The 27,155-nt window shown below is 39.3% G+C and overlaps 1 protein-coding gene across 1 annotated transcript in view; it reads left to right on the top strand.

The window, feature by feature from the left end:
• TTN (titin) overlaps nucleotides 1-27,155 on the top strand; it is a 274,245-nt gene that overhangs the window by 43,643 nt on the left and 203,447 nt on the right. The window contains exons 42-46 of the mRNA XM_062188546.1: nucleotides 957-1,241; nucleotides 1,464-1,589; nucleotides 6,580-6,768; nucleotides 11,663-11,707; nucleotides 26,573-26,851. Of these exons, the coding sequence (XP_062044530.1) occupies nucleotides 957-1,241; nucleotides 1,464-1,589; nucleotides 6,580-6,768; nucleotides 11,663-11,707; nucleotides 26,573-26,851 (924 nt within the window). The remainder of the gene's footprint in view (nucleotides 1-956; nucleotides 1,242-1,463; nucleotides 1,590-6,579; nucleotides 6,769-11,662; nucleotides 11,708-26,572; nucleotides 26,852-27,155) is intronic.

Raw genomic sequence — 27,155 nt, 5'->3', positions numbered from 1 at the left:
ATAGCAGTCTTCAGGGAAGCACCATTAAACCTCTGCTTTTCTCATTCGAAACCCTAGAGCTGAATTTAAGAGTAACCTGTGTATGACTGCAACCTGGTTACATGGACACAAACAGATCCTCCATCCCTGCCCTCACCCTGGGCCATATCTCTGAACCAAATGCCTTGGAAGCAGATTCTGGAATACTAGTGGTTATCTCATGAGTCACAAAGATGAGCCATATTGCCAAATTTCACTAGATCTCTAGAGGACCAAATGGTCCTGGTATCTAGTTATGGTCTCCATATTAGAGGTAGAGAGACTGAAGCACAGTAAAGGGAGTTCTCTCTCCCCATTTCTCAGTTCCAGGAACTACCCAGGCCCCTCACTCAACACTAAGAATATGCCTTAATTAGCATAACAGGAAACCTGAATTTTGTTAACTCTACCTAATTGCATTTAACTAGATCTAAAATAATATTCATTCATTCATTCAATACTTACTGATTGCATTTCACTGGCACCTGTATAAGATGAAATGACTGTGACATAGACACAAATACTTGCAAAGCAAACCAACCTGAGTGGGATGACCCTTTTCAGCACACGATTCGATCAAATGACTTAAAAATTGGCATCTTTTGGAAGCAGTTCTAGAATGCTTGCTAATACTCGTTGCTACACCCCTTCCCCAATCGGGAACCAGGGTGATCACGTTATATTGAGGGACTCCATCCCTCAGCACCCCCTACAGTATCAAAAATATCTCTCTGAAGTTGTTTCTTCTTTTTAGAGACGAAATTCCAAATGTTGTCTTCCTGTGCAGAACAAAGAATGTTTCATATTCTGAGGAAATTAAAGATACTACAGTTCCAAAGTTTTGGTTCTGGGCACACAAGCACCCAGTGACAGTTTTGGTGTGCCTTCCTGAGTCTTGACACTTTTTCCATGGGCTGTTTGCTGTCATTTACTTCTAGCTCCTGAACCACCTCAAGTTCTGCAGGAGCTCCAGCCTGTTACTGTGCAGTCTGGCAAGCCTGCCCGCTTCTGTGCCGTGATATCTGGCAGACCACAACCCAAAATTTCCTGGTACAAGGAAGAGCAGCTGCTTTCCACTGGCTTCAAGTGCAAATTTCTTCATGATGGGCAAGAATACACGCTTTTGCTGATTGAAGCCTTCCCAGAGGATTCGGCTGTCTATACCTGTGAAGCCAAGAACGACTATGGGGTTGCTACAACCTCAGCTTCACTTTCCGTGGAAGGTAGGGATGCCTGGCTACTGCACATCTGAAGACAAAACCTAAGCAGCCAATCTTTGTGCTCTCTCTGATGTGTTTAAAAATATAATTTTGAGCTCATGACAGTAGATTGCTATCCAACTTTGAAAGCACTCAGCTGCAAAATAAATTAAGATAGATCCACACGCTCCCCTCTGTGAGGTCTGTGTGGTGACTTAATCATGACAAATGTCCTGGTCTCTTTAGTTCCAGAAATTGTGTCTCCAGACCAGGAAATGCCGGTTTACCCTCCTGCCATCATCACTCCACTTCAGGACACAGTTACTTATGAAGGACAGCCAGCCCGTTTTCAATGCAGAGTTTCTGGAACAGGTATGTTTATGAACAAAGAGCACCAGTGCTAATATTTACAGAGAATGATGTATGTGCAAAGTTCTCTCCCCTCTTCTTCTGTCACCAAGATCTCTTATGCACACCTCGAAAACTAGTGGGAATTTCGCAGAGGACTAGCTTTAATTATTTAAGAAGTAGACTAGTGGTTTACATTACTATTTTGTATCCTCAAAACTGATTAAATTGATAAATTTTAATGATGATGAAAAATAAGATCAGTATTTTCTATTAATCTTCAAAAAAGCCATGTTTCCACTTATTAGAACTGCACTTTTATATGTTGATTGACAAAAACTACAATTGTTACTAGATTAGTTATAGTAGTACCTACATATGTTGCAAAAGAAGGGCCCATTTACATTTATGACATTGTTCAGTCTATTGACAATGCTGCATGAAGGGTGTACTCTTTGGAAGGCAATATTATCCTGTAGCAGTCAAAGGTAGGGGGGTTATGGTCAGAGAGACGGGTTTGAATCTAATGTGTGACCTTAAACAAGTGTATGATTTCTCTGGTTCTCTTTCATTGTCTTTGAATGCATTATTAGAATGTGTATTTCACAAGAAAGGGAATTCTGTTTGAGTATGTAGAATCTGGTCCCTGGAAAACAGTAGCTACTAGAAGGCAACTCATGAGAGCTAGAGTGGATTCTTGTCCTGGTATAGCCCCCTGGTACACAGTAGGTATTCAATAAATAACTGTTGGCTGGATAAATGAATGATTGTTAAATGACTAATACCAAACATTTAAGATTATTATCAGTTATTGTTTTTAGGTAACCCAAGTCAGCAGGTAGCACATGCTCATTATATAGTAATCTCTTTGTCCGAGGTAGCTGCTACCATTTCTAATTGGGGCAGGCTTTGCAAGTACCACCAGCCTTCTCCCCACTTCAGGAGTTTGATCTAGTTAGGATGAGATCACATAGGAAGAGCCATTTCAGGCCAATTTTGATTTGAGACTGATTTCAGATATAGACAAGATAAATCAAATGATAAATGGAATCTATCCCAACTGAAAATCACCCCCTTCTTTTCTTGGGTTTTGTATGCAATCATCAAAGGAAAATTCTCAGTGCTTGGATCTGCTCAGGTCTCTCACAGCACTTTGCTTTCGTGAGTTTTTCTGTTTTCTCATGCTTGTCCCAGTAGTTTGTGCCCCAATCTCTACCTTTCCAGGGGCAAGAGCTCTTTTCCTAAACAAGTTAGTATTTCATTTTATCTTCTAACCTAATGTTCCCTTCTCTTGGATAAAAGATGATGATCTGGAAACCAAATGACCCACAGATGTTATTCCAGGATTACATTAAGAAAGAAAGAGAACCAGAGAAATCACACATTTGCCTAAGGTCATAATGGGAGCCTAGATTCAAACCCAGCCTCTTTGACCATAAAACTCCTTCTTTGAACCAGTATGGTATATTGCTTCCAAAGGAGTATACCTTTCAAATAGCATTATCAATAAAATGAATGATATCATAAATATAAATGGATTCTTCTTTTGAAATATATGTAGATGCTATTATAATTAGTCTAATAATAATTGTAGTTTTTGTCACTGTAATTCCTAATTTTAGGAGTATAATTAAAAGACATAATGTGTATAATGCACCTGTAGGCATGCAAGTGATGGGTGGTGAATACATCCATTTTCCTATAGCCATAGGGAGGAATTATATAAACATCAAAGTCTAATATTGGATGAGCAACATAGACAAATATCACAGACTCTGGGACATATTGTTTGAGAATACTAAATATCAGTAACTGAGGACTCATGCATTAATAGCATACCAATGCAATAAAAATTAAATTCATTAAAGAGACACCAAATAATTTATGTATTCAATTAAATTTTGGAACAAATTTTTCATATTAACCTATTAATTTACTATGTCACTCAAAGTGATGATAGTTGTCTGAATTAACTTTGTATAATATTTTTAGTTTATGAATCATATTTTTGTCTTTAAAATGTTGCTAGATAGATTGATAGGTAGATGGATCTGTTTTATTTATTTGAAAGGCAGAGTTACAGAGAGAGAGGGAGAGAGAGATTTTCTGTCTGCCAGTTCACTCCCCAAATGGCCACAATACCCGGGGGGTGAGCCAGGTCGAAGCCAGGAGCCACGAGTTTCTTCCAGGTCTCCCACATGGGTGGCAAGGGCCCAAGCAATTGGGCCATCTTTTGCTGCTTTCCCAGGCACGTTAGTAGGGAGCTGGATAGGAAGTAGAACAGCTGGGACTTGAACTGGTACCCATCTGGGATGCCAGTATCGTACATGGCAGCTTAACCCACTATGCCACAATGCTGGCCCCGCAAAATATGTTTTAAGCCTTCTACAAGACTGATTTGGGTAGTAAGAGGAAAATCCTCTACCTTTTCTATGTGACTGATGTCTTTTAATGCTTGAATAAGCTTTATAAATTCATGAAACCACTAACTTCCTGTATGTTAATATTAATAAACATATAGAGGTATTAGCACTGTCTTGTAACCATATTTATATTTTCCATATGACAGAAATTTATGAAATAAAATATCCTTTCTAAAGCTTATCTAATCATGTAGTTTCATTTGCTGGGATTGAAAATACTTACACAATTTGCTATGACCAAGTAGTGCCTGGGTCATTGAAACAAGCTTTGCTTTGAATGAATTAAAGAAAAATATGAGTCCTTTAAACCCCTAGTCCCATATTTTTAGGAACATGGTCCTTTCTGAAGCAGGAAACAGTCTAACAACTGGGTGATGCTTGTCTAATAGTGAAAATGTTGTCTGTTGAAGGTCTCTGGTGACCCCTACTGGTTGATAAGCAAGCTAGACAATTAGAAATTTACAACTGCTTATAAAGCTAGCTTCTTGCTAGGGTTTAGTCTACAGGGGATTAGTTAGTATTGTTTGCAGGCTTACGGAGTGACAGAGCTAAACAAAGTGGTAAATAATTTTCTAGGACTGGTATATGGCGATTGTTCATTTATTCATCTTTCCATGTTTTTTCCTACCAACACTTAACTGCTTCCCAGCTATGAAGACATTACGCTAGATCCCAGTACAGACTTGGCTCTTGCTCTCGGAGAGCTCGGTGTGTAGGTGAAGAGATGCATTTGTATAAGCAGATGCCAAGTTCTGTAACAGGACCGTGTGTGTACTCAGTGTTCTCTGTCTTGGAGAATCACAGAAAGATAAATGAGCTGAGCATTGAGGGATAAATAAGATTACCAAGCACAGCGACATTCCAGACAGAACACACGCCCAAAGGCACACACGCTTTTGAGAACACTTCAGGTACTGAAAGCGATGTGTGGTTTAAGTCTGGTTGGAAACTACCGTCATCAGTGGGAGAAAAGGCTAGAAAAAGAAGGCAAAGGGCAGATATGAAAGTGTTCGGTTTTCCATGCTTAGGATTTTGAAATGTATCTTGCTTATATGGAAGATGCAGTGAGAATTTTTAAGCCCTCAGGTTACATGTTCTGGTGTGTTTTTTTAGGAAGAAAGGAGGAATGGACAGTGTAGTGGGTGAGGTGGGAAGCCGGGGCTGGAGAAGAGGCTATTAAAGTAGTGTTGGCAAAGCCTTCAGCAAGGGGAGTCTGGAGAGAGATGAAGGGGGCTAGAATGGAGGCATAGTAAGGAGCTGGAATAAACAAGATTAGGGGCCAAGTGCAGTAACAGGGTGCAGAGGAGCCCTGTCTTCTGGCATGTCTGAAGACCCTGCTGATTCCTTCTGTGATATTAGACGCTCATGAATGAGTGACTCGAGCCAGTGGCTTATAAAACCCTTTCCTATGTGTTATGGCATTAAATTCTTACAGCAATTTTATACAGTGAAAATTTCATGAATTGTATGCATACCATTTTATAATCTCTCTTGGTCCAGAGAGATTAAGTGACTCAGCTAAGGTCACAAGGATGGCAAATTTTCTTCTGTACCTTGCTGCCTAAGGAAAGGAGAAGATTTGTTTCTTTAACAGGAGAACCTATAATTTATAAACAACCATTTCCAAGGGAAGAAGGGTAAAGTTCATAGACTAATATTGGTGCTAAAATGCAAACAAATGTTAATGATTGGACATTTAGAATATTCCCATGGATGATATCAAGATAAGGAAGTGGTATAATGACTGTTCTCCAAAAACAAAATGGCTCTGATATTAGAAATTAAAATTTAAAGTTAAAGTTAAATTAAAATTTAAAGTTCACATTATCTTACTCTATGACAACGTAATAGCACATCATTTTATCCTTGACTTGGATGTTTATTTCCTAATATTTGAATGGAAATAGGTATTTTATAATTGATTATAGCAGCTACTTTGGAAAAGATTGATTGGTACCTAAGATGTTTAAATTCCACGAGTCTCCCTCAAGATTAAGATTATCTTCTGCACAATTATTGGGCTGTAGCTAAATCTGTGATGAAGACTTAGGACACCCACTCTTTGGTCATGAAAAAGCAGAGATTGTTTTCTTTCCCCTTTGTAGGTATCTGGTTTAGACCTTGTAGAATATTGCACTCATAAGCTCGCTTTTTGACTGATATTTCTGCAGACCTGAAGTGGCAATTAAGTTACACACTGTCTCACAGGATGTAACAGGAGAGTCACCACAATCTCAGATCAAACTCTTCATGACCACCATTTCTCAGAACTATCTTTTCCTCATTATTAAATATCTCAAAATTTTACTCCTGCTGCCACCAAATGATGTACAAATGCCACAAGTAGAGAATATAGCTAAAATTCTGTCATTTTAAACATTACAACCAGTCTGAAAACAGAATAAGTTGGATTTTTCTAGATGAAAGGAAATAATATAGCAGATACAACATCCCCAAGAAAATATAATATTATTATGACAAATATGAAATGTGCTCACTAATGTAATTAACATTGTGTTTGCAGGTAAATAAAAACATCCACTTGCTTGTGTGATTTAAATATCTTTTGTTCTTGTTGTTTTGTGGTACAGACCTCAAAGTGTCTTGGTACAGTAAAGACAAGAAAATCAAGCCATCTCGGTTCTTTAGAATGACTCAGTTTGAAGACACGTACCAACTGGAAATTGCTGAGGCCTACCCAGAAGACGAAGGAACTTACACTTTTGTTGCTAGTAATGCTGTCGGCCAAGTGTCAAGCACAGCCAACTTGAGACTGCAAGGTAGAGTAAAATGACTTTGAGAACCACACTTAAATATGGAGTTAATCTCACACTATCAGTAACAATTACTAAAGATATCACGTAAATCATCGTCAGTTCTACCATTAGCTTTTCATGCAACTAATGCTTTCCATGCTATAGGCAGTGTTCTCACTTTTCATTTGCCTCTTCTCGTTATCAACCTGCTTTTTCTCCATACTGTTTGTAATGTATTGCTGTCCTCGCTGGCTTTTGTGCCTCCTGATCAGCGTAGATCCAAAGGGGGAGAAATACGCTGGAGAAATAGATTGTGATCTTGTTTGCTAGGATGAAGATCATGTTGTTTAAAGTCTGAGTGTTATCATCCTCCAGTGTGTTGATGTAATTATGAATGTGCAGGATGATTCAGGTCATTCACATCTAGATGTACTCTCTATCTTTTGTTTGATGTATGTGTCGGTTGAGGCTCTTGAATTGTAATCAGAAACACTTCCTCATTAGCAAGGGGCATTTTGATTCAGTAGCAATATTTTTAGAGAGTCAGGGTTTTTTTTTTTTTTTTTTTTCCTGAATGAATATAATCTATTTAGCATTAAGTAAGCACGTATACACAGGACTTAGGGAAACTTCCTAATTTTCCATCTTAAAGTTAAATTTGCTAGAATTAGATGTTTTCTTGACAATAAATTTAAAGTAGATTATAAAACAGAAAACCTGGTTTTACAACCAGGGGAAGAAAGAATACCCAAACCATTGCATTCTCCTCTATTGCCTTCATGATGTTTCTAAGCCCATTTGTGTCTCACCTTGCTCGCCTGGGAAATGGAATGTGATTTCAGATTTGTCTTGACAAACAATAGAAAGGCATTGTGATTGAACTGGATTCAAGCCCATCACTGAAATTTGTGCCACATCTGTAGACAACTCCAAATGAGTTTTGGTTTCAATGTAGGGTAAGACATTAAACACTGGCGTGCTTCTTTTCAGGATTTAGCAAATTTGAAGAAGTTCCATCAAACTCCCAATGGCATGTCTCTTCAGCAGTTTCATTTAAGGAGTCCCTTGGCCAAAAACCCGTCTTCATCCAGCCTCTGTCAAGCCTCAGGGTGCACAGCGGGGAGACAGTCAGTTTTCATGCAAGGGTTTCTGGAATTCCCAAGCCAGAAATCCAATGGTTTCATAACCAGCAACCAATTCTACCAACAAAAGATGTAGTTTTCCATTTTGAGGAGTCCACAGGCATGGCTTTAATGCTTATAGTTGACGCTTATTCAGAGCATGCTGGGCAATACTGTTGCAAAGCAGCCAATAATGCTGGGGAAGCCACTTGTGCAGCTACACTCACAGTGACTCCGAAAGGTAAAGCCCTTCTTGCTTCAAGGTCTGATTTGCTGCATATGGCCTTGCCCCAGTTGACTAATGAAAGTCTCTGCTGTTTGTTTCATGCGAACTGTGGTCTGCTAATAATTCACTAATAGAGTAACACCCATAAAGTACCCCCAAGCCCTCAATTGCAAGTTAACCCCTGTACTTTAAATCTAACTGAAGTATGTGTTCCGTGTGTTATATTGATTTGTTAGGGACCAACTTTGCTTAGGTTTTGTTTCTATTTTGTTTTACTTTTCTATGCAACATTACATTGCTAAATGACCTACTTTCTGTATATTGTTTATAAAGTATGTGATGGACGGAGGGCAAGTGGCATCCCAAATATATTCAACTAAAAGATGAGGTGGGGGTGAGATTGAGATTATATCACTCTAGATGGCTGCAATGGCACCAGAAGGAAGGAACCAGAGACAGCATGGCATCTGCAAGAGGCTCCATCAATCACTCATCTCTGGGTCACTGGGAATGAACTTCCTGACATCCTAGAGCATGCTGCACCTGGCATGCTGCTTCCACGTGACGATGATGTCTTTCATCTTCATCTACCATGCCATTTTAGGTTACTAACCTAGCCAAGTGACAAAGCTTACATCTTAAGCATCTTTTCTTCTTTTTGTCACTTGATTATACAGTGCAAACTCTAGATAGGCAAGGTTCTGGGAAAGATAAAAGAGAGCCCACCAAGCCCCAGGCAGTGGCAGATTCCTCATTCACTAAGGAGGAGAGCAGAATATCTCTAAAGGAAATTAAGTCATTTCAAGGATCATCATATGAATATAAAGTGCAGGTTTTAAGAGTGTCTCAAAGTTCTACCCACATAACTATTCGAGATAGGAGTTGTGCCACACTGTGACCCTTTCAGAAATTGCAGGAAACACTTAGGTTTCTGAGAAACGTGCCGAAGAATCAGTGTGTGATGCACCGAAGATTCTCCTGCCTCTCCAGGAGCTCACCATATGGTGCAGCAACACTGCTCAGTTCCTCTGCGTTTTAGAAGATGAACCCTCCGCTGATGTAACCTGGACTCACGAAGGTGTAAAGATAGAGGAATCAGAGATTGAAGCCATCTCAAAATATTCAGTTTCATAGGTCATATTCAGCTGGTAGACCGAGGACTAGCCAGGTGCACCATCCACAGTGACCATAGAGAGAAGACAATGTCAGCCGTGCTAAGCATAGAAGGTGGTTGATTTTTGGCTATGACTTGCTTCATTTCACCTTCTTTGCTTCGTGCAGCTTCTCTGCCATACAAATTAAAACAATGGATATATTAATCAGAATATCTCCAGTTAGCACTCTGTTCATAAATGATTAATGATAGCCAGTCAAGTCATTGGTCAAACTCATCATGAAAATCTAAGGTTCTGGTCTAGACCCAGAAAATTTATCTTTTGAATCTTGGTTCAGAGAGTTAAGGTTTATTTCATTTGTGCTACTTTTTTTTTTCCTAATATTTACCAAATGTGCCTTCTAGATCGTGTACCAAAGGTTAAAATGTTTTGTCACCAAGTACTTAGTACTTGTTACTGTACCTGACACTGTGCTAAATTTAAATTTTATTGTTTCAACAGTAAGGGACTCAATTCTTACCTACCCTTTATTTTCGGCCCTAGCAGTTTTAAGGAAGCCATGAAAATAGTAAATTGGGCACTGAAAATAATAAGGCTCTGTCTGGACCAAAATTAGTAGCCTCTAGGTATTTCTTAATAAATGATGCTCCTTTTCCAACCTCAGTCCCTCCTGGAATTATAAAATTTTGTTGTAGGAAGATCATTATTTTTGCTGTGATTATGCTTAGTTCTCCATTCTGTCTGCAATGGAGCAACTCTGGAATACCTGGGAAAGCGATGACTTCTTCCTCCCATCCATGGGCTTTTTTCTTACATGCTCATGGAACAAGAAAAGTATTCTTCAGGTACTAGAGGCTGGCATTGTGTGTCTGTAGGCAAATGAGTTTTCATTGAGTCTCATAGTGAAAGAAATTCGGGCCTCTCCAGGAGTCTGTGGAAAGCTGTGGCCTCAAGTTTCTCCCTGACCCTGGCCATATTATTGTTGAGGTGTCAGAGATAAGCAAGGGATAGCTCCTTGCTATCTATGTGATCAGCCATCTCTGCAGTTATGTTTTGATGCAATAGTCTTTGTTCCTGCCCAGCAGAAGGAATCGAGCTCTGTGATTCATTTAATGCATCTACAACACCCACTCACCGAAGAGACCTTTTTCTTTTGTAATCTAAAATTATGTTCTGTAGCTATCTCTGGTTCTTTTTCTATAACTAACAAAGGGAATGTCTTATGAATGGAGGTCAGTTGTATGAATGAGATGGAAAACTCTACCATGCTGGGAGTTAGCTCTCAATTTCACTGCAGCTGCTAGATAGCAGAGCAATCACACAAGATGACCATTTATCTGGAGATGTTGTCTGTGAGGCCTGTAGGTGACAGCCGTGACAGTTTCTGCAGCAATGTAGTTTAAGGTTAGCTTTATTGTGCATGGGAGGAAATTCAGGCCTTTCAATTAACTTGCCAAAAAAAAAAAAGATGCCATGGTTTGGCACTTGAATGTCAGATATATTAGTTTTGGGACTAAACTTTTTCTTTGTATCCTAATGACATTCCATCTTTTCTACATTCAGTATGTGTTTTCTTCTTATAAACACAGCTAATTTATACCTTTTCCTAGATTTAGTCTTACCTAACAAAAGAATCACAAAATAGAACAGTTAAAAAATTACCCTTGGTTCAGACACTAAAGTATTAAAACAATAAGTCACAAATTAAAACGACACATGAAATCAAAAGAGAATGGTCAAAGAAAATATCAAATTTGTCATTAACTCCATGCCAAAGACCACAAGGAAGTGAAGCAAGGCAATCAAGTCTGCAGACACAAAGCCTCATGGACTGCAGAACAAGAGTGGTGCCAGGGCACTAACTTGTCCCAAGAAGCTTCCCAGAGATTATTGCGTCTAAAGCTGTTCCTGTTCCTTTTATAATAAAAGCAATATTGAGTCGAAAAAGTCTTTGTACTGCTCCTTAATACATAGTTGGACTTTGTGTGAAGTTTGAAAAGTGGTTCAAATAAAAGATTTTACAAACCAGAAAGCTGAATTTTACGGAGAGAATAGCCCTTATCTCAAAGTAACAAGTGAAAAAGTGCATGCCCCTTCCAAATGTGATTTCATGTCTTAGCAAGTACTTAGTCAACAGGATGTTTTTTAACGAAAGAATATTCCTTTAGTTTGTGGATTGCATTTCTGAGTGCATGTAAAGGCATGGGGGAATTATGGGACTAAAAGTAGGAAATTCCATAGAAAACCTAAAATAAAAATGTTTTAAATCTCCCCGTGAACCTTGTCAAGTACTTCATCCGCTCATTGACTTGTGTGGCATGGACTTTTTGGTGAATTTGGGAGATGCAGTTTTTTCTTAGTGTAAGAAGAAAGTTTTAATTATATAGATCATGAGTTTGTCTCCAAAATGTATACAATTAAATACTAAAATCTCTTTATATGTGTTTGCATTTTAGCCCATGAACCGTTTTTGCATGAGGGGATGGAACTGGAGATGAAAGGTATTGTGATAATGAATGTGAGATTTAAGTACAAATTCTGAAGGATTAGTAGAATCCTTGAGCAGCCTTCTTTTTCTTTGAATTATTGAGAAAAATTATATAGATGTACAAATATATCTCTTAGAGTATATATTACTATGTTGCATGCCTGGTTTAGTATGCTGATGGTTACATGCATTTCACAGTAATTTGTTGTATGGTAATTTGAGATCTTGTATTTAAAATGTATCAGCCACATTCAACTTCATGTTTGCAGCCATTTCTAAAAGTGTGTATTATAAAAAGTTGTCATCTTAATGCATGAAATCATGAAGTAGTTTGTTTTCAAAATCACAGTGAATTAAATTCGGCGACAGTATCCTAGCTGTCATTCCCAGAATGCAATGTCATGAATGAATTATGATGGAAATGCTACTGTGTTTAGGATGTGTGAAGACATTACATTCCAATTCCGGTTTACACTTCATGCACACAGATCATTTTAACATGGATGTCTCTTACACTGGCTTGCAGATAGCTGCCTATGGGATCCTTTTTGCCTGCTTTTCTTTGCATAACATTGTGACTTTGTGGCTGTATTAGTTCGAATAAACGCCTTCTCATTTTATTTTAGCTAATAATTTATAGCTATAGTACTTGCATATATGTTCAAATAGTTAATTCTCAAAAATAATAATTTATAATCAAAAGGATCAGAAAGGGCGTTTATTCCACTCTCTGCAAGTCAGGTAAGATTTTTCTCTTAGCCATCAAAAGAACAAAGTTGTCCTGCTCTCAAAACAAATATGCACAGGAACATGTTATTTTTGAAATTCATTTTTGCTTGTTCAAGAAGAAATTTCAACAGTTTGAAGAAAAGACCAGACAACGAACGATTGTCAGAATCTTTTAAACAGAGCATGGTGTTGCGTTTATTCGAACAAATATGGTGAGTGAATTTTTTTATGGATTTGTGAGATCTGTAGCATGCACTTTATTTCATTTCCTATTTTGCAATTTCATTTATTTTCAACTTTTTCCAATACAATGGAAAATAGTAAAATACCTTATAATTTATTTTTTTTTCAGAATTATTCTCTGAGGGGGAATCTGAACCCTCAGAAAGGGATACACGTGATGCCTTTTCAGATTCTGAAGACTTGGACCACAGCTCCATGACTGCTAAACGATATGCACATAGAATATCATCTACAAGCTCCTGGCCAGAATATTTCAAGCCTTCTTTTACCCAAAAACTTACGTTTAAATATGTTGTAGAGGGTGAACCTGTTGTTTTTATGTGTAGCTTAATTGCCTGTCCAGTTCCAGAAATAACTTGGTTTCATAATAATCGGCCTATCCCAACAGGTCTTCGTCGGGTAATAAAAACTGAGAGTGATTTACATCATCACTCTTCTAGCTTGGAGGTTAAAAGGGTCCAAGATAGAGATTCTGGGAGTTACAGATTGTTAGCAGTTAATAGTGAAGGGTCTGCCGAGTCAACTGCATCATTGCTTGTTATCCAGAAAGGGCAGGATGAGAAGTATTTAGAGTTTCTGAAAAGGGCAGAACAGACACATGAAAACATGGAGGCGCTAGTGGCTAGGCGAGAAGATAGGCTAAAGGTTGACCTGAGGTTTACTGGATCTCCCTTTAACAAAAAACAAGATGTGGAACAAGTGGGAATGATGAGAACGATACACTTTAAGTCAGCGAGCCCTGGCAAGAAGACAGATTTCATGTATGATGAAGAATATTTAGAAAATCAATCTGAATTAGGAGGATGGCTTAACGTAGGTGAAAGTTTCCTGGATGAGGAGACCAAAATGAAGTTGCAGCGTTTACGGGAGGCTAGGAAAATGTTAATGGAGAAAAAGAAATTATCCCTTTTAGAAATGCCATCTGAGATAAGCTCAAGAACTTTGGGAAGTGAAGCTAATGAGCAGGAAACCCTGCTCACTAGAGAGGAAGTGGAGAGTTCGTTTGTGTCTGATCTAGCTGAAAGTAGGGATAAGGAAGATTATTCAACTGAAGATATTATCCAAAAGCCACATGCTCTTCCTACTCAAATGGATCAAACCGTGGAACCTGGAGAGCCTCCCACAAGCTTTCTAACTACTGTTGATGAAGCAATTCTCCAGACTGAAGTAAGAGTGAGCCAAGAAACACTTCTCAGAGAGAGTCTACCAGAAGACCAATTATATGATGAGATTCTTGTGAGCGAAAATACCCAATCAGGAGAGTTTGGAGAAACTGTGACCAGTACTGCCATTGGAGAGTCATCTGAATATATCCCTAATACATGTCAGAATGAAGAAATATATGAGACTCCTGAAAAGGTGTCCCAAGTTAGCATACCATATGTGAGTGAATCTTTTGGTACTCATGTAGATATCCAAGCAAAGGAAGATGGAGAAAGCGAAAGAACCACAAAGGATGATTTGAGAGAGTCACAGTACTCTGCTCCCACAAAAGCTGATGAATTCAAAACTAAATATGAGGAGAAAACCACAAGAGTCTTTGAAAGCTATTTCCAAAGGCATCCACAACGTTGCCCGCCTTCATTTCTCCAAGAAATTGAGTCTCAGGAAGTGTATGAAGGTGACAGCTGTCAATTTGTCTGTCATTTTCAAGGATACCCTCAACCCATTGTGACGTGGTATAACAATGATATACCAGTCCCACGCAATCAAGGCTTTGTCACTCAAACTCTGGAAAACTACTCCACGTTAGCTTTCCCCTCTGTTCATCTTCAGAACAGAGGTTCCGTTACCTGTGTGCTGTTTAACCAGTACGGAACAGTGAAAACAGCCGCTGTCCTCATCGTGAAGGCAAAGCAAAGACATCACGTTGAAGCCCATGAGGTCCCTGTGCTCCATGACTACACTGATGAAGAGGAGGAGCTGGCGTTGGTGTTTGACCAAGCAAAGGATATCCACCCACCTTTGGGTCAGGAAGGCCAAGAAAATGTCTCTCTGTTACAATCAAACCCTCCAGTCCCTCCCTCTGCAGATGCAGAGTTGCTTTCCTTTCCTGTAGAAATTCAGGTAACAGCAGCTACTCCTACCCCAGAGCAGGATAAAGAGGTGAGAGAAATATTTCAAGCTGAGGACAGGGCACCTGAAGCAATGGCTCCAGGCCAAGCTGTACAGTCACCAAAACACAAATTCATATTTTCATCTGATATTACTAATGAGCCACCAAGAATGTTAGAAGAAATGCCAAAGCATGCCAGGTGTAGAGAAGGGGACTCTCTAGTACTTGAATGTTCAATATCTGGTGAGCCTCAGCCAGTTGTAATGTGGTTTCAAAATGGAGTCCTTTTAAAGCCAAACCAGAAGTTTCAGTTTGAAGAAGTTAATGGGAGCCACAGATTATTTATTACTGATGTTAATTCTGAAGATTCTGGAAAATATAAATGTGTTGCTGAAAATAATTCAGGAATTGCTGAGAGTGTTTTGGATTTATCAGTGGAACCTGTCGCTTACAGGGAATACAGTCAATTTGAAAACATTGGTGGAACTGATGTACGTTATTCCAGAGATCAGCAAGCACAAACTTGGGCAGCATATGAAAGGGCGCACTTTTACAATTATCCAGTTGATCCTTTTGTTCCCCAGTTGAATATAAAAGAATATTCTATAAAGGAGTGCTTTCAAAGCTTTGAGACAACTAAACAGATACCCAAGAAAGAACAGGTGCGCTGCACACTTTCTCGAGAAAGACTACCCAGGTTTATGCAGGGTGCTTCTAGATCTATAATAGTGAACCAGCCTCTGAGGGCTGAATTCATACGATGTCAGGATGAAGGGAGGGAAGAACATGTAAGTGAGAAAGCACTGCACCACACAGAGGGTGCTATCTACCCATTTGTTGATGATTTCCGTGATGTTAATATTAGGAGAGAGGTAAGAAAGGATTTTAGAAAACTTGGTGAAACAGAATGGGAAAATGTGCAAGAATATGCACAAAGTGACTATTTACCAAATGTCCAGTCTGAGAGACCTTCTGACAGTTACAAGACAAAAGACTTGCCTATCACTGTATATGAAGCACCCCTTGGTGAAGAGAGACGTTACCTGGGCAAAAAGGTGAAGCATCGAATTATTGCATTTGAAAAATTGCAGTGTACAGAAAAAGGATTTCTAGAAAAGAGACCTACTAGGAAATCATTTGCTAATCCTCCTCAAAGAAAAAATGATGACATAGACTTTTCATTAACGCAAAGAGATTCAAGATCAAGAAATCTAAACACAAATATGTACCACGCAGAAGAAATGTCTGCAAACCCTGAACCAGACTCTTCTAACATTGAAATGAATTTAAAGCTACTTTCCGCTCCAATTCCAGAGGACTTAGAAGTACAAGAGAGTGAAGAACAGAAAGAAAGGGGTCCAACACATCAACGTGCAGTCACTGAGAAAGCTGAACAAGAAGCACCGCTTTCGTTCGACCTAAAGCAGTTTCACTCTCAAAGAGAAAGTGCAGATGTAAAATTCCAAAAGTTGGATAGTGGCCAACCAGAAGCTTATTTTAGAATCCAGCATGCTGCTTCAGAGCCAACTGATACTGAGTGTCTTGTATTTGATCTAAAACAAATGTATTCTCATTTAGAAGATCCAACTAAGAAGCTCCAAGGACAAGAAACTAAGCAACAGCAGGAAATACATTACAAAGAAGAAATTCTGGGCCCTGAACCATTAGCATCTGATTCCTATGGTGTTGCTAAAGTAGTGCAAAACAGCGTATTAACCAGTCAAGAACTTTCTTCTAGTCAGGAGTATTCAGACAGAATCCAGGTGCAGGAAAGTAGTATTGATGAAAATACCTTTTATTTAGAAAAAGAAGCCCAACATGTACAGGAACAAAATGTAGAAATGTCTAAAACAGATCTTTCTCTTAGATCCTTTTCTGAAGAAATTCATAGCGAACCATGTGCCTTCCTTCAAACCTCATCTGATGATCTAAAGGAAACTGAAGTTTCTGAAAAAAACAGTGTTCTAGAAAATGGAGATGGAAGTTTCATCTCACACTTGAAAAAAGCAGCCAGCAAAGAACAGCTTTTAGAGGCTTGTGAAAGGGAACAAGAATGGGTGTTAGGACCAGAGTCGGAATCATTTCCAAGGCAGGAGAGTGGGGTCCAGGCAGGCCCACAGGGAACGTTGGAAGACCACAGAGGCAGGGTGCAGGAGGCAGACCCACTGAACAGGCAACTCTCCCTGAGTCAGTGTTTGCCATTCTTAATGACTGGGGAACAAATAAGTGGAAAAATGGATAGCCCTGAAGAAGAAAGATGTTATGAAGCTCAAGTTCAGGATGAAACCTCTTTTTCCACTGTAAGTGAAAACATAGAAACTTGTTTTTCTGAAAATCTTCCTATACTGGATGAGGCACGTCCAGCTGATGGGGTGGAATCTGAGGCCTCTCTAACACAATACCTCCTTGCTGCTGGAAAGCACCAGGCTCCTGAAACGAGGGACACCAAACCCAAGCCCCAGCTTGCTCAGAGGGACTCGGTCACTTCAATGGAGGTTGAAGAAGTGACTTTCAACACTGTCTATGAGTATTACAGCCAAAGACAGGAGCCACTTGGTCGCCCCTATTCTCCTGAATCTGATATTTCAATAGATGTGGGGAGTACCAGCAGTGAAGAAATCTCTGAATTAGATCAGTTTTATACCCCACCATCATCTGTTGAACATTTTGAGTCTCCAATGTCCCCTGATTTATATTTTAATCCTTCAGACACAACTAAACAATCCTCAACAAATTCAGGAGGTGAGACTGTAGAGAGATACTGCACTCCTTCAGAGGAAGTTACTGAAAGATACTCAACGCCTTCTGAAGGCGAGATAGGAGAAAGATACTCCACACCGCCAGGGGAGACACTGGAGAGATTCTCCACGCCCCCAGGGGAGGCTCTAGAGAGATACTCCACACCTCCAGGGGAGACTCTAGAGAGATTCTCCACACCCCCAGGGGAGGCTCTAGAGAGATACTCCACACCCCCAGGGGAGACTCTAGAGGGAGATTTTATTGCCACTGGAAGACCAAATCCCACTGGAAAATTTGAAATGTATCCGTCCAAAATAGAACGAGAAGACAGTACACCAATTGAGCATTTCCACACACCCACAGAAGAGCGAACATCACCTTACGATATATGCCGCTCCGATTCATTTGGAACACCCAATGAAGCCATTGAGCCAAAAGACAATGAAATGCCTCCATCTTTTATTGAACCTCTGACAAGAAGGAAGATCTATGAAAACACAACATTAGGCTTCATTGTTGAAGTTGAAGGTCTCCCAGTTCCTGGTGTGAAATGGTATAGAAATAAATCTTTGCTAGAGCCGGATGACAGAGTCAGGATGGACAGGGTGGGCAATGTGTGTTCTTTGGAAATTTCCAACATTCAAAAAGGAGAAGGGGGAGAGTATATGTGCCATGCTGTGAACATCATAGGGGAAGCAAAGAGCTTCGCGAAGGTGGACATAATGCCCCAGGAAGAAAGAGCGGTGGCGCTCCCACCTCCAGTAACACACCAGCATGTCATGGAGTTTGATTTAGAAAACGCCACATCATCGAGAACACCCTCTCCTCAAGAAATTGTCCTGGAGGTGGAATTAAGTGAAAAAGATGTTAAGGAATTTGAGAAGCAAGTAAAAATAGTCACAGTTCCCGAATTTACTCCTGATCATAAAAGCATGATCGTGAGTCTGGATGTTCTCCCGCTGAATTTAGTAAATCCAAACATGGCTGCAAGGGAAGAAGAAAACAAAGATTTAAAAATTGATTTAGAAGTATTTGAAATGCCTCCTCGCTTTATAATGCCTATTTGTGATTTTAAAATTCCAGAAAACTCAGATGCTGTGTTCAAATGCTCAGTTATAGGAAACCCTACTCCTGAAGTTCAGTGGTATAAAGAATACATGTATATTGAGCCAGATAATGAGAAATATGTGATTAGTGAAGAGAAGGGGTGTCACACTCTTAAAATCCGAAATGTCTGTCTTTCTGATAGCGCAACCTACAGGTGCAGGGCTGTGAATTGTGCAGGTGAGGCCATCTGTCGGGGCTTCCTCACCATGGGCGATTCTGAAATACTCGCTATGATAACAAAGAAAAGCATAGTGACTTTAAGCAGTTTGAGGGCAGAATTAGTCTTAAAGAGCAAATACTCAGACTGCTTTTTTGAGTTCCAGGTGATGGAAGGGCCTCCCAGGTTTATCAAGGGTATTTCTGACTGTTACGCACCCTTGGGCACAGCAGCATATTTCCAGTGCTTAGTTCGTGGTTCTCCCAGACCCACGGTCTACTGGTACAAAGATGGAAAGTTGGTCCAGGGAAGGAGATTCAGTGCAGAGGAAAGTGGCACCGGGTTCCACAACCTATTTATCACAAGTTTAGTAAAAAGTGATGAAGGTGAGTACAGGTGTGTAGCTACCAACAAATCAGGAATGGCTGAGACCTGTGCAACACTCACTCTAACTTAAAGTCCAATTTTTTAGTGCCTCAGTAATAGAATTGATTACAGTGGCTTCACAGTTTCCAAATTAAATGGATCTAATCAACTCCCAAATGTGTCTACTCTATTTGAACACATCCCATTGAAGATCCCTGGGGAAGAAGTCTCTCCATGTGGAAAACTCATCTCTGTAATACATGTAAATACTCTGTTATCTAAATTGTGGAATCCTCACTTGTGTCAATTATACTGTGTATCATCAAGCACAATTAAATATCTCCTTGGCTACCTAACTGTCTGCACTGTTACTTTACCTTTGTTGTTCTTCCACAAAGTGTGTTGGCAGAATGCATTCTCTTAGCAGATCAACTATATATGTACAAGTAGAACATAAAATTGAAGACCATGCCAGAAGACCACGAGACAAATTGGTAAGGGAAAAATCTCTTTTCCCCCAATATTAGTCATTTTTAATACTTTTAATTTTAATACTTTTGCATCCAAACCCATGCTTATTTACTTCTACTTAGAATAGGCAAACAGGCCGGCGCCGTGGCTCACTAGGCTAATCCTCCGCCTTGCGGCACCAGCACACTGGGTTCTAGTCCCGGTCGGGGCTCCGAATTCTGTCCCAGTTGCCCCTCTTCCAGGCCAGCTCTCTGCTGTGGCCCGGGAGTGCAGTGGAGGATGGCCCAAGTGCTTGGGCCCTGCACCCCATGGGAGACCAGGAGAAGCAACTGGCTCCTGCCTTCGGATCAGCGCAGTGTGCCGGCCGCAGTGCGCCGGCCATGGCGACCCAATGGAGGGTGGACCAACAGCAAAAGAAAGACCTTTCTCTCTGTCTCTCTCTCTCACTGTCCACTCTGCCTGTCAAAAAAAAAAAAAAAGAATAGGCAAACAAACAACAATAAAGCAGAGCTTCGTCCAGTTGGTAGCTAACTCTATAATCTGCTTTACATTGCAATCTGAATATATTAAATTGCCTCCTTCAAAACTATTTTCATTCTTAATATTCCTCTTCTTGTTTCAATTATACTGAATTTAAGGGGACCAATGTTGCCCTCTTTATGGACAGGGTTCATCTAGACATCGACATAATATGCAAGTAAAGATTTTGCTTGGAAATAACTCATTTTTTTTCAATATTTGCAATGGCATCAAATGTAAAATGTAGCACTAATTTAATTTTTGGGGAAAATAAAAGGAAATGGTATTACATTCACATATATATTTTAAACTGCTTTCTGGTTTTGAAATCTTTAAAATTAGAAAAAAAGGAAGTGAGATATGTTTAGAATTGAGGCAAGATTATAATTTATAATTTATATTTCAGATTGTTTATAAATAATAATAAGCTTTCCTGTCCTTTTTACTGCACTTCATCTTTAAAACTAGCTAGAAGTCCATAAGCATCCAAATTCACTAAAATGTTTAAATATAAACATTTTATATATGTTTAAATAAATAATGTTTAAATAAAAAATAAATTTCTAAAGTGACACTTTAATTTGTTTTTCAAAATTTAAATAAATTTATAAATTCCTTAACTTTGTACCTGTCTACCAATGTGGACCTAAATCTTCACAGATAAGTTTTAATGAAAAGAAATTTAGCTTTCTTATCTGAAAATGAGGCCATAGACCAAAAGTCTTCAGAGGTGACAGTTCAACTACACAGGCCTATATAATCCTGGTAGTAACTGTCCTGAATATAATTTAGAATAAATTTTAGTTTTGCAAAAGATGAGATAATTAATGGATTATTGTAATGATGTTATAGATTTTCCTTTCCACCAATTCTTAAATCACTTACTCTTGACTAACTCTATAGGGACTAAGGATTTATTCTACTCTTAGTCACATATGGATGTTGAAATTAATTAGCCTTTCAGGTTATAGCAAACATGACAAACATGCTATCCCCAAATATTATAAGCATAGCTATCATCCAAAACTTGTTTTTTGTTGGTTTTTTTTTTTTTGATTAAAAAAAAAAGCAAAGAGGAAGAGAGGAGAAAAATGTATTAATTGGATTTTCAGGAAGGACTAAAAATATATTATTATTTACAGAAGAAAGAAGACTATTTAATTTTGCTCATTAGAATTCCATTAGTTTCAAATGCATTGAACTTAAGGATATGCAGAATAACAATGATTGAATATAGAAAAATCAGCCTTGCCCACACTTGACTTACTCATTAATTGTTGTAGATAATTAGGTGGATTTTTATTTTCTGATTCAGTGATACATAAAAGCCTGGATTATTAATTTCTCATATGCTGGATAAAGAGTTCATTGTATGAGGGAACTTCAAAAAGTTAGTGGAAAGTGGAATTAAAGAATAAGTTTATTTTGATACAAAATTTTCTGAAATCCATGCATAAATTTTTTTCATAATATGCATTCTTCATGAATTTTTGGAAAAACCATCCTGTACTTGGACTTCAAAAACTATTTGTGCCAAAAATACTTATCCTTTAATTCCATTTTCCTTGAGTTTGTTGAAGTTCCCTCATGTTATACACAGTTGGGTATAGCCATGATTTTTAACTGCTACTCCTATGTGTCCATTCAAATCTACCTTTCATGTTTCAGAACATTACTATCTTTTCTTTGGTTAATTCACCATGATTTGAAGTAAGGGAAAACATTTTAAAGTATTTCAGTGTATTCACGTGAATTCCTTCTACAGATATTTTGAGAGTTCAGGTGAAGGGAAAGCTGACATGAGTGATGCCTTGTAGATTAAATGTCAAGTTAAATGGTCACCATTACTTATGTGGGATTAATCATTGGTTTTGTGGCTTAGTAATTGCAATAATAACCGAATATGTTTTTTACATGCTGTAGATAAGCTTTAATAGGACATTTATAGCCAACAGACACTTGGATCTTATCTTGTAATGCTTACACACTAGAACAGAAGGAAATTAAGGCACAAGATATTCTCTGGGATACAATGAAGTACTAAAACAATAGAATCGCTTTTTGCTAAGGCAATAAAACTACTAGTAACAAGACTGTTTTACATACCTAGCAGATTTAATGAAAAATCGAATTCCTTGTTACCAAATCACATCTTTCATTCTGTTATCCATGAAACTGTTTAAAGAGGATCTACTATTTACTGCTTTGTATCACGTTCAATGATGCTGTATAGGTTTTTCTTACACAATAAAATACAGTCAAATATTTAACGTGCAGTCATTTTCTCTTACTTCTGATACTTCTATTTTCTTGACTAACGTTATAAAAGCTTTCTTGAAGTAGTGTGGCATTGTGCACAGTCAAAAGAAGGCCTGCATTTCTAGTAACTAAAAATAGTAGCTCTCTGACAAATAAAAATTAAGCATTTCTTGTAGTCCCTTATTTTAATAATTGCCTCAGTGCAGAGTGAATGACTAAAACCTTTATGTTTTATTTAGCAATAATTATCTTTAGTTTAACAGTGAAGGTCATTCCTAAGAATATCACAAATATAATCTGGATCTTTTTAGAAGTTGATTTAACTAAGTCTGAATTATTTGATTATAAATATTTAGCCAACAACTTTTCAAACTTTAGAATGGAGATTTTATCACAAGGAAAACGCCTATGAACATATTTATAAAGTCCAACATAAAGGAAGTAGATCAGAAATTGCATCTGTACAATAGCTATAATTTGCATAACTTTATATAAGCTGAGAAAATTTTAGAAATGTACTTTTTGATAAATAATCTAATGATTATTAGTAATAATTAATAGATAATCTAATGATTCCAGAAATAAAGCAGAAGGCTGTCAATCAGTACCTAATTCCTTGGCTTTATTTTTTGTTGAATAAAATTTTATAGTAAAATAATGATCATTTTTCCCTACACAGAGTTTTCTAGCTCTCTCTTGTCTGCTGAGGAAGAAGAACTTCAAGCCTATAATGCAGATATTTGGTTATCTAATGCAGATGAAACACTTGAACGTTTGTCTGAACCTCCAGTTCATTCAACAAAATTCGATTCCCAAAAGGAAGGCAGTGTCCCAGTTTTCATCAAAGAAATATCAGATGCCGAAATCAGCACTGGGGATGTGGCCCAACTGTCTGTCACGGTCATTGGCACTCCCAAGCCTAAAATTCAGTGGTTATTTAATGGAGTAGTGTTAACCCCTTCTGCTGACTACAAATTTGTCTTTGACCGCGATGATCATAGCCTGATCATTCTGTTCACCAAATCTGAGGATGAGGGGGAGTATACATGCATGGCCAGTAATGATTATGGAAAGGCAATATGTAGCGCCTATCTCAGAATAAACCCCAAAGGAGAGGGACACAAAGAGACAGACTCACAAGTGGAGAAATCTCTGAAAAAGCTTGAAGGTCCTTGTCCTCCTTGCTTCCTCAAGGAGCTAAAGCCAGTTCGCTGTGCTCCAGGGCTCCCTGCCATCTTTGAGTACACAGTGCAGGGAGAGCCTGCCCCCACTGTGCTGTGGTTCAAAGAAGAGCAGCAGCTTTGCACCAATGTTTATTACACTATCATTCATAATCCAGAAGGTTCCGGGACATTCATCGTCAATGATCCTCAGAAGGAAGACAGCGGCCTCTACGTCTGTAGAGCAGAGAACGTGTGGGGTGAGTGCACCAGTGCCGCAGAGCTGTTGGTGCTCCCGGAAGACCTGGACGAGGCTGACGCCCCCTGCCAAGCAAAGTCCACCCCAGAGGTTGCTGAAGATTTTCAGCAGACGTCATTGAAAGACCCTGCGGCTGAGGCATTTGAGTCGGAGCGGGAAATTGCAGCTTTTGTAAAGGATGCCATTTTGAAAGCTGCTTTAATTGCAGAAGAAGCACAAGAGCTGTCCTGGGAGCATGGTGTTAGCACCGATGAGCTGAGCAGTCAGGCTCCTTTAGGAGCTCAGCAGCCGCATTCCCCAGTCATGGAGCAGGATGTGCTCACTCCTGAAAGCACCAGGGAACTTGTTCCCATCGGTGATTCTCTTTGCATTCAGCCTAGCCAGGGACCACTTCCCAACCTACAGCTGCAGAGTGTCCAGGCCCAGGAAACCCTGCCCAAAGACGATACAATGCTCCAAGAGCCTGCATCTCAGGTGGTTCTATCAGATACCGAAAAAACCTTCCCAAGCACAGTGTCCGTAGAACAAACTAGTTCATCAACAGGTGAGTCTCTGACAACTTTGCCTGCTGCACCTGAAGGGATTTATCCACCATCTTCAACAGGACCCCAGGCGCATTCCTGTGCAAGCTCTGTGGCTGAAGAAGTATTTTCACCAAAAGAAAAGGCAGTATCTGAAGTGGACGAAGAGCAAAGAGCATCTCTTCAGAAGCAAGAGGCACAGAGTGCTCTCACCCTGAGTCATAGCTTAGCTGAGGGTCCTGACATCAGGATCTCTCAGGTGAACTACGAGCTACGGGTCCCTTCTGAACACGTGTGCACAGAAGAAGGTGAAATCCAGATGGAAAGCACAGATAACCTGGAAAGTGCAGGGCAGGATTTTGCAATTAGGATTGAAGAAGGCAAGTCCTTGAGGTTTCCGCTATCACATGAGGAAAAGCAGGTGCTGCTCAAGGAAGAGCATCCTGACAACATGGCGTTGCCTCTGCACCAAACCACTGAGTATAAGAAAGAGCCCATGGCAGTCAACGGGGTGCAGGAGGTACAGGAAAGGGATATTCTTTCCAAGGAGAGTTTGCTTTCTGGTACTCCAGAAGAGCAACGATCAACCCTGAAAATGCAGATCCGCAAGGCTTTGCAAGCAGCGGTGGCCAGTGAGCAACCGAGTCTTTTCTCCGAGTGGTTAAGAAACATTGAAAAAGTGGAGATCAAGGTTGTAAGTTTCACCCAAGAGCCCAAATGCATAATGTGCACCTACCTTATTACTACAGTGAAGTCCCTAATGGAGGAAGTAACGATAACTCTTGAAGGCTTTGATCCTCAAATGGCTAACCTGAAAATTGAACTCAAGGATGCTTTGTGCTCTATCATATGTGAGGAAATAAACATCTTCACGGCTGAGGATCCTAGAATTCAAAAAGGAGCCCAGACAGGTTTGCAGGAAGAAATGGATACTTGTTCAGATGCACAGACAGTTGAAGCAATCATGCAACCAGAAGTTGAACCCAACTATCTTGTCCCTGCAGAAGAGGTCAGTTGTTTTAGTGTGGAAAGTCAGGTCAAAGATATAGATGCTCCCACTGGCACTGATGAGCTTGCTCCAGCTGCTGTCTCTGCTGAAACACAGGAGGAGATTCTCAAGTCATCAGAGGAAGAAGAGAAGTCTTCTAAATGTGGTACTGAGGAAGCTGGTACAGCACAGATACAGGACACTGAGGCCAGTTTAACCAAAGAGGCGGGCCCTGTTATACACACTCCCTTAGTGGACACCATCTCTGAAGAAGGCGACACTGTATACTTTACATCCTCCATATCAAATGCTAAAGAGGTGAATTGGTATTTTGAGAGTGAACTGGTGGCTTCAGATGAAAAGTTCAAGTGTTTACAAGATCAAAATACATACACACTAGTGATCAACAATGTAAATACAGAAGACCATCAAGGAGAATATGTCTGTGAGGCCTTGAATGACAACGGAAAAATAGCAACTTCAGCAAAACTCACTGTTAGAGTAAAAAGAGGTTGGATATTTAAGGATTCAATAGATCAAGCTCTAACATTCACTGGATTGTAATGATTTAGGTTTCATCACTGAATGTTCACTTGTCTGCCACTTCCATAAGCAGTTTCTCCACAGTTAGAGTGAAATCACAGACATAATCATGGTTATGAACTCGCCTTTTCCCCCATTGTCTTGTTGGGTAGTAAGTTGTCATATCCATGGTGCTATTTCTTTTCAAAACAAAACATTTTCGTGTTTCATAAGACCAGTAAACAGACTTTTAGTTTCTTTTTATATGAAATTCTCTAAGTAATATATACTAAAAAACTATCATTGAATACCCAACCACTCTGAAATTACCAACAATCCCTAAATTCAAAATAACCATGATTAGTGGTCTATTTGTATTTCTTGGTTCTCTTTTTTTTCGTGTTGTTTCACTTCATCACTTTACTTAGTATGTATTGTGTTTTTTCACATTGTTTGTAGTGTACCCTGTCATCATGGTATATTTAAAGAATATATCATGTTGGTATGCATGTAATCCAATAGCATCACATTGTAATAATTTTTTGGTCACAATTCACTGCAAAGTAACATTTGAATATGTCAAAAGCTGCTCATTGTCTTCTTTTGCCACCAGTGATTTTTCTCATTTTCCAGTCACTTGTCTTAAACTGCTACAATCTGTCTCACCAATTTCAACTGTTCTGCTTCACTTATGGGAACAAAAATTTGAAGAAAAAAAGAGAGGGACAAATATGGGCTGCCTGATAAAGAAACAAGCTAACAGACTCTGCTTGCCTTTGCAGCTGCCCCAGTGATCAAGAGAAGAATCGAACCCTTGGAAGTAGCTCTGGGCCACCTGGCCAAATTCACCTGTGAGATCCATGGTGCCCCCAATGTCCGCTTCCAGTGGTTCAAAGCTGGCCGAGAAATTTACGAGAGTGACAAGTGTTCTATTCGGTCTGCAAATTACGTCTCTACCCTGGAAATCCTGAGAACCCAGGTTGTTGACTGTGGCGAGTATACGTGCAAAGCTTCTAACGAGTATGGCAGCGTCAGCTGTACCGCCACACTGACTGTGACAGGTAAATGCCACATGTCGGCACTGATGTGGTTGCCTCATCTCCTGTTATTTCCTATTTTGCTTTTCATACAGGTGCAGGAAGCTCTTGCCCTAAGAACCAGAAAGACCAATGGCGAAGATGGTAACATGGTGGCTAGATACTGCAGAGTCTCAGTGGGACCAGAAATTATTATTATTATACAGTCTTATTTCTCACAGCAGCCAAAGAAAAAGTAATTGACCAATTGAGGACCATGTTAAGTAATCAGATGAACCTGTCTTTCCCCTTAATATAAAGAACTTCAGGAAAGTTTGGTGCTACTGAA

Source organism: Lepus europaeus, chromosome 1 (assembly GCF_033115175.1).
Source record: "Lepus europaeus isolate LE1 chromosome 1, mLepTim1.pri, whole genome shotgun sequence".
NCBI lineage: Eukaryota > Metazoa > Chordata > Mammalia > Lagomorpha > Leporidae > Lepus > Lepus europaeus.
Note: the sequence above shows the minus strand (reverse complement) of the source record. Positions and strands in the feature narration are given on the sequence as shown.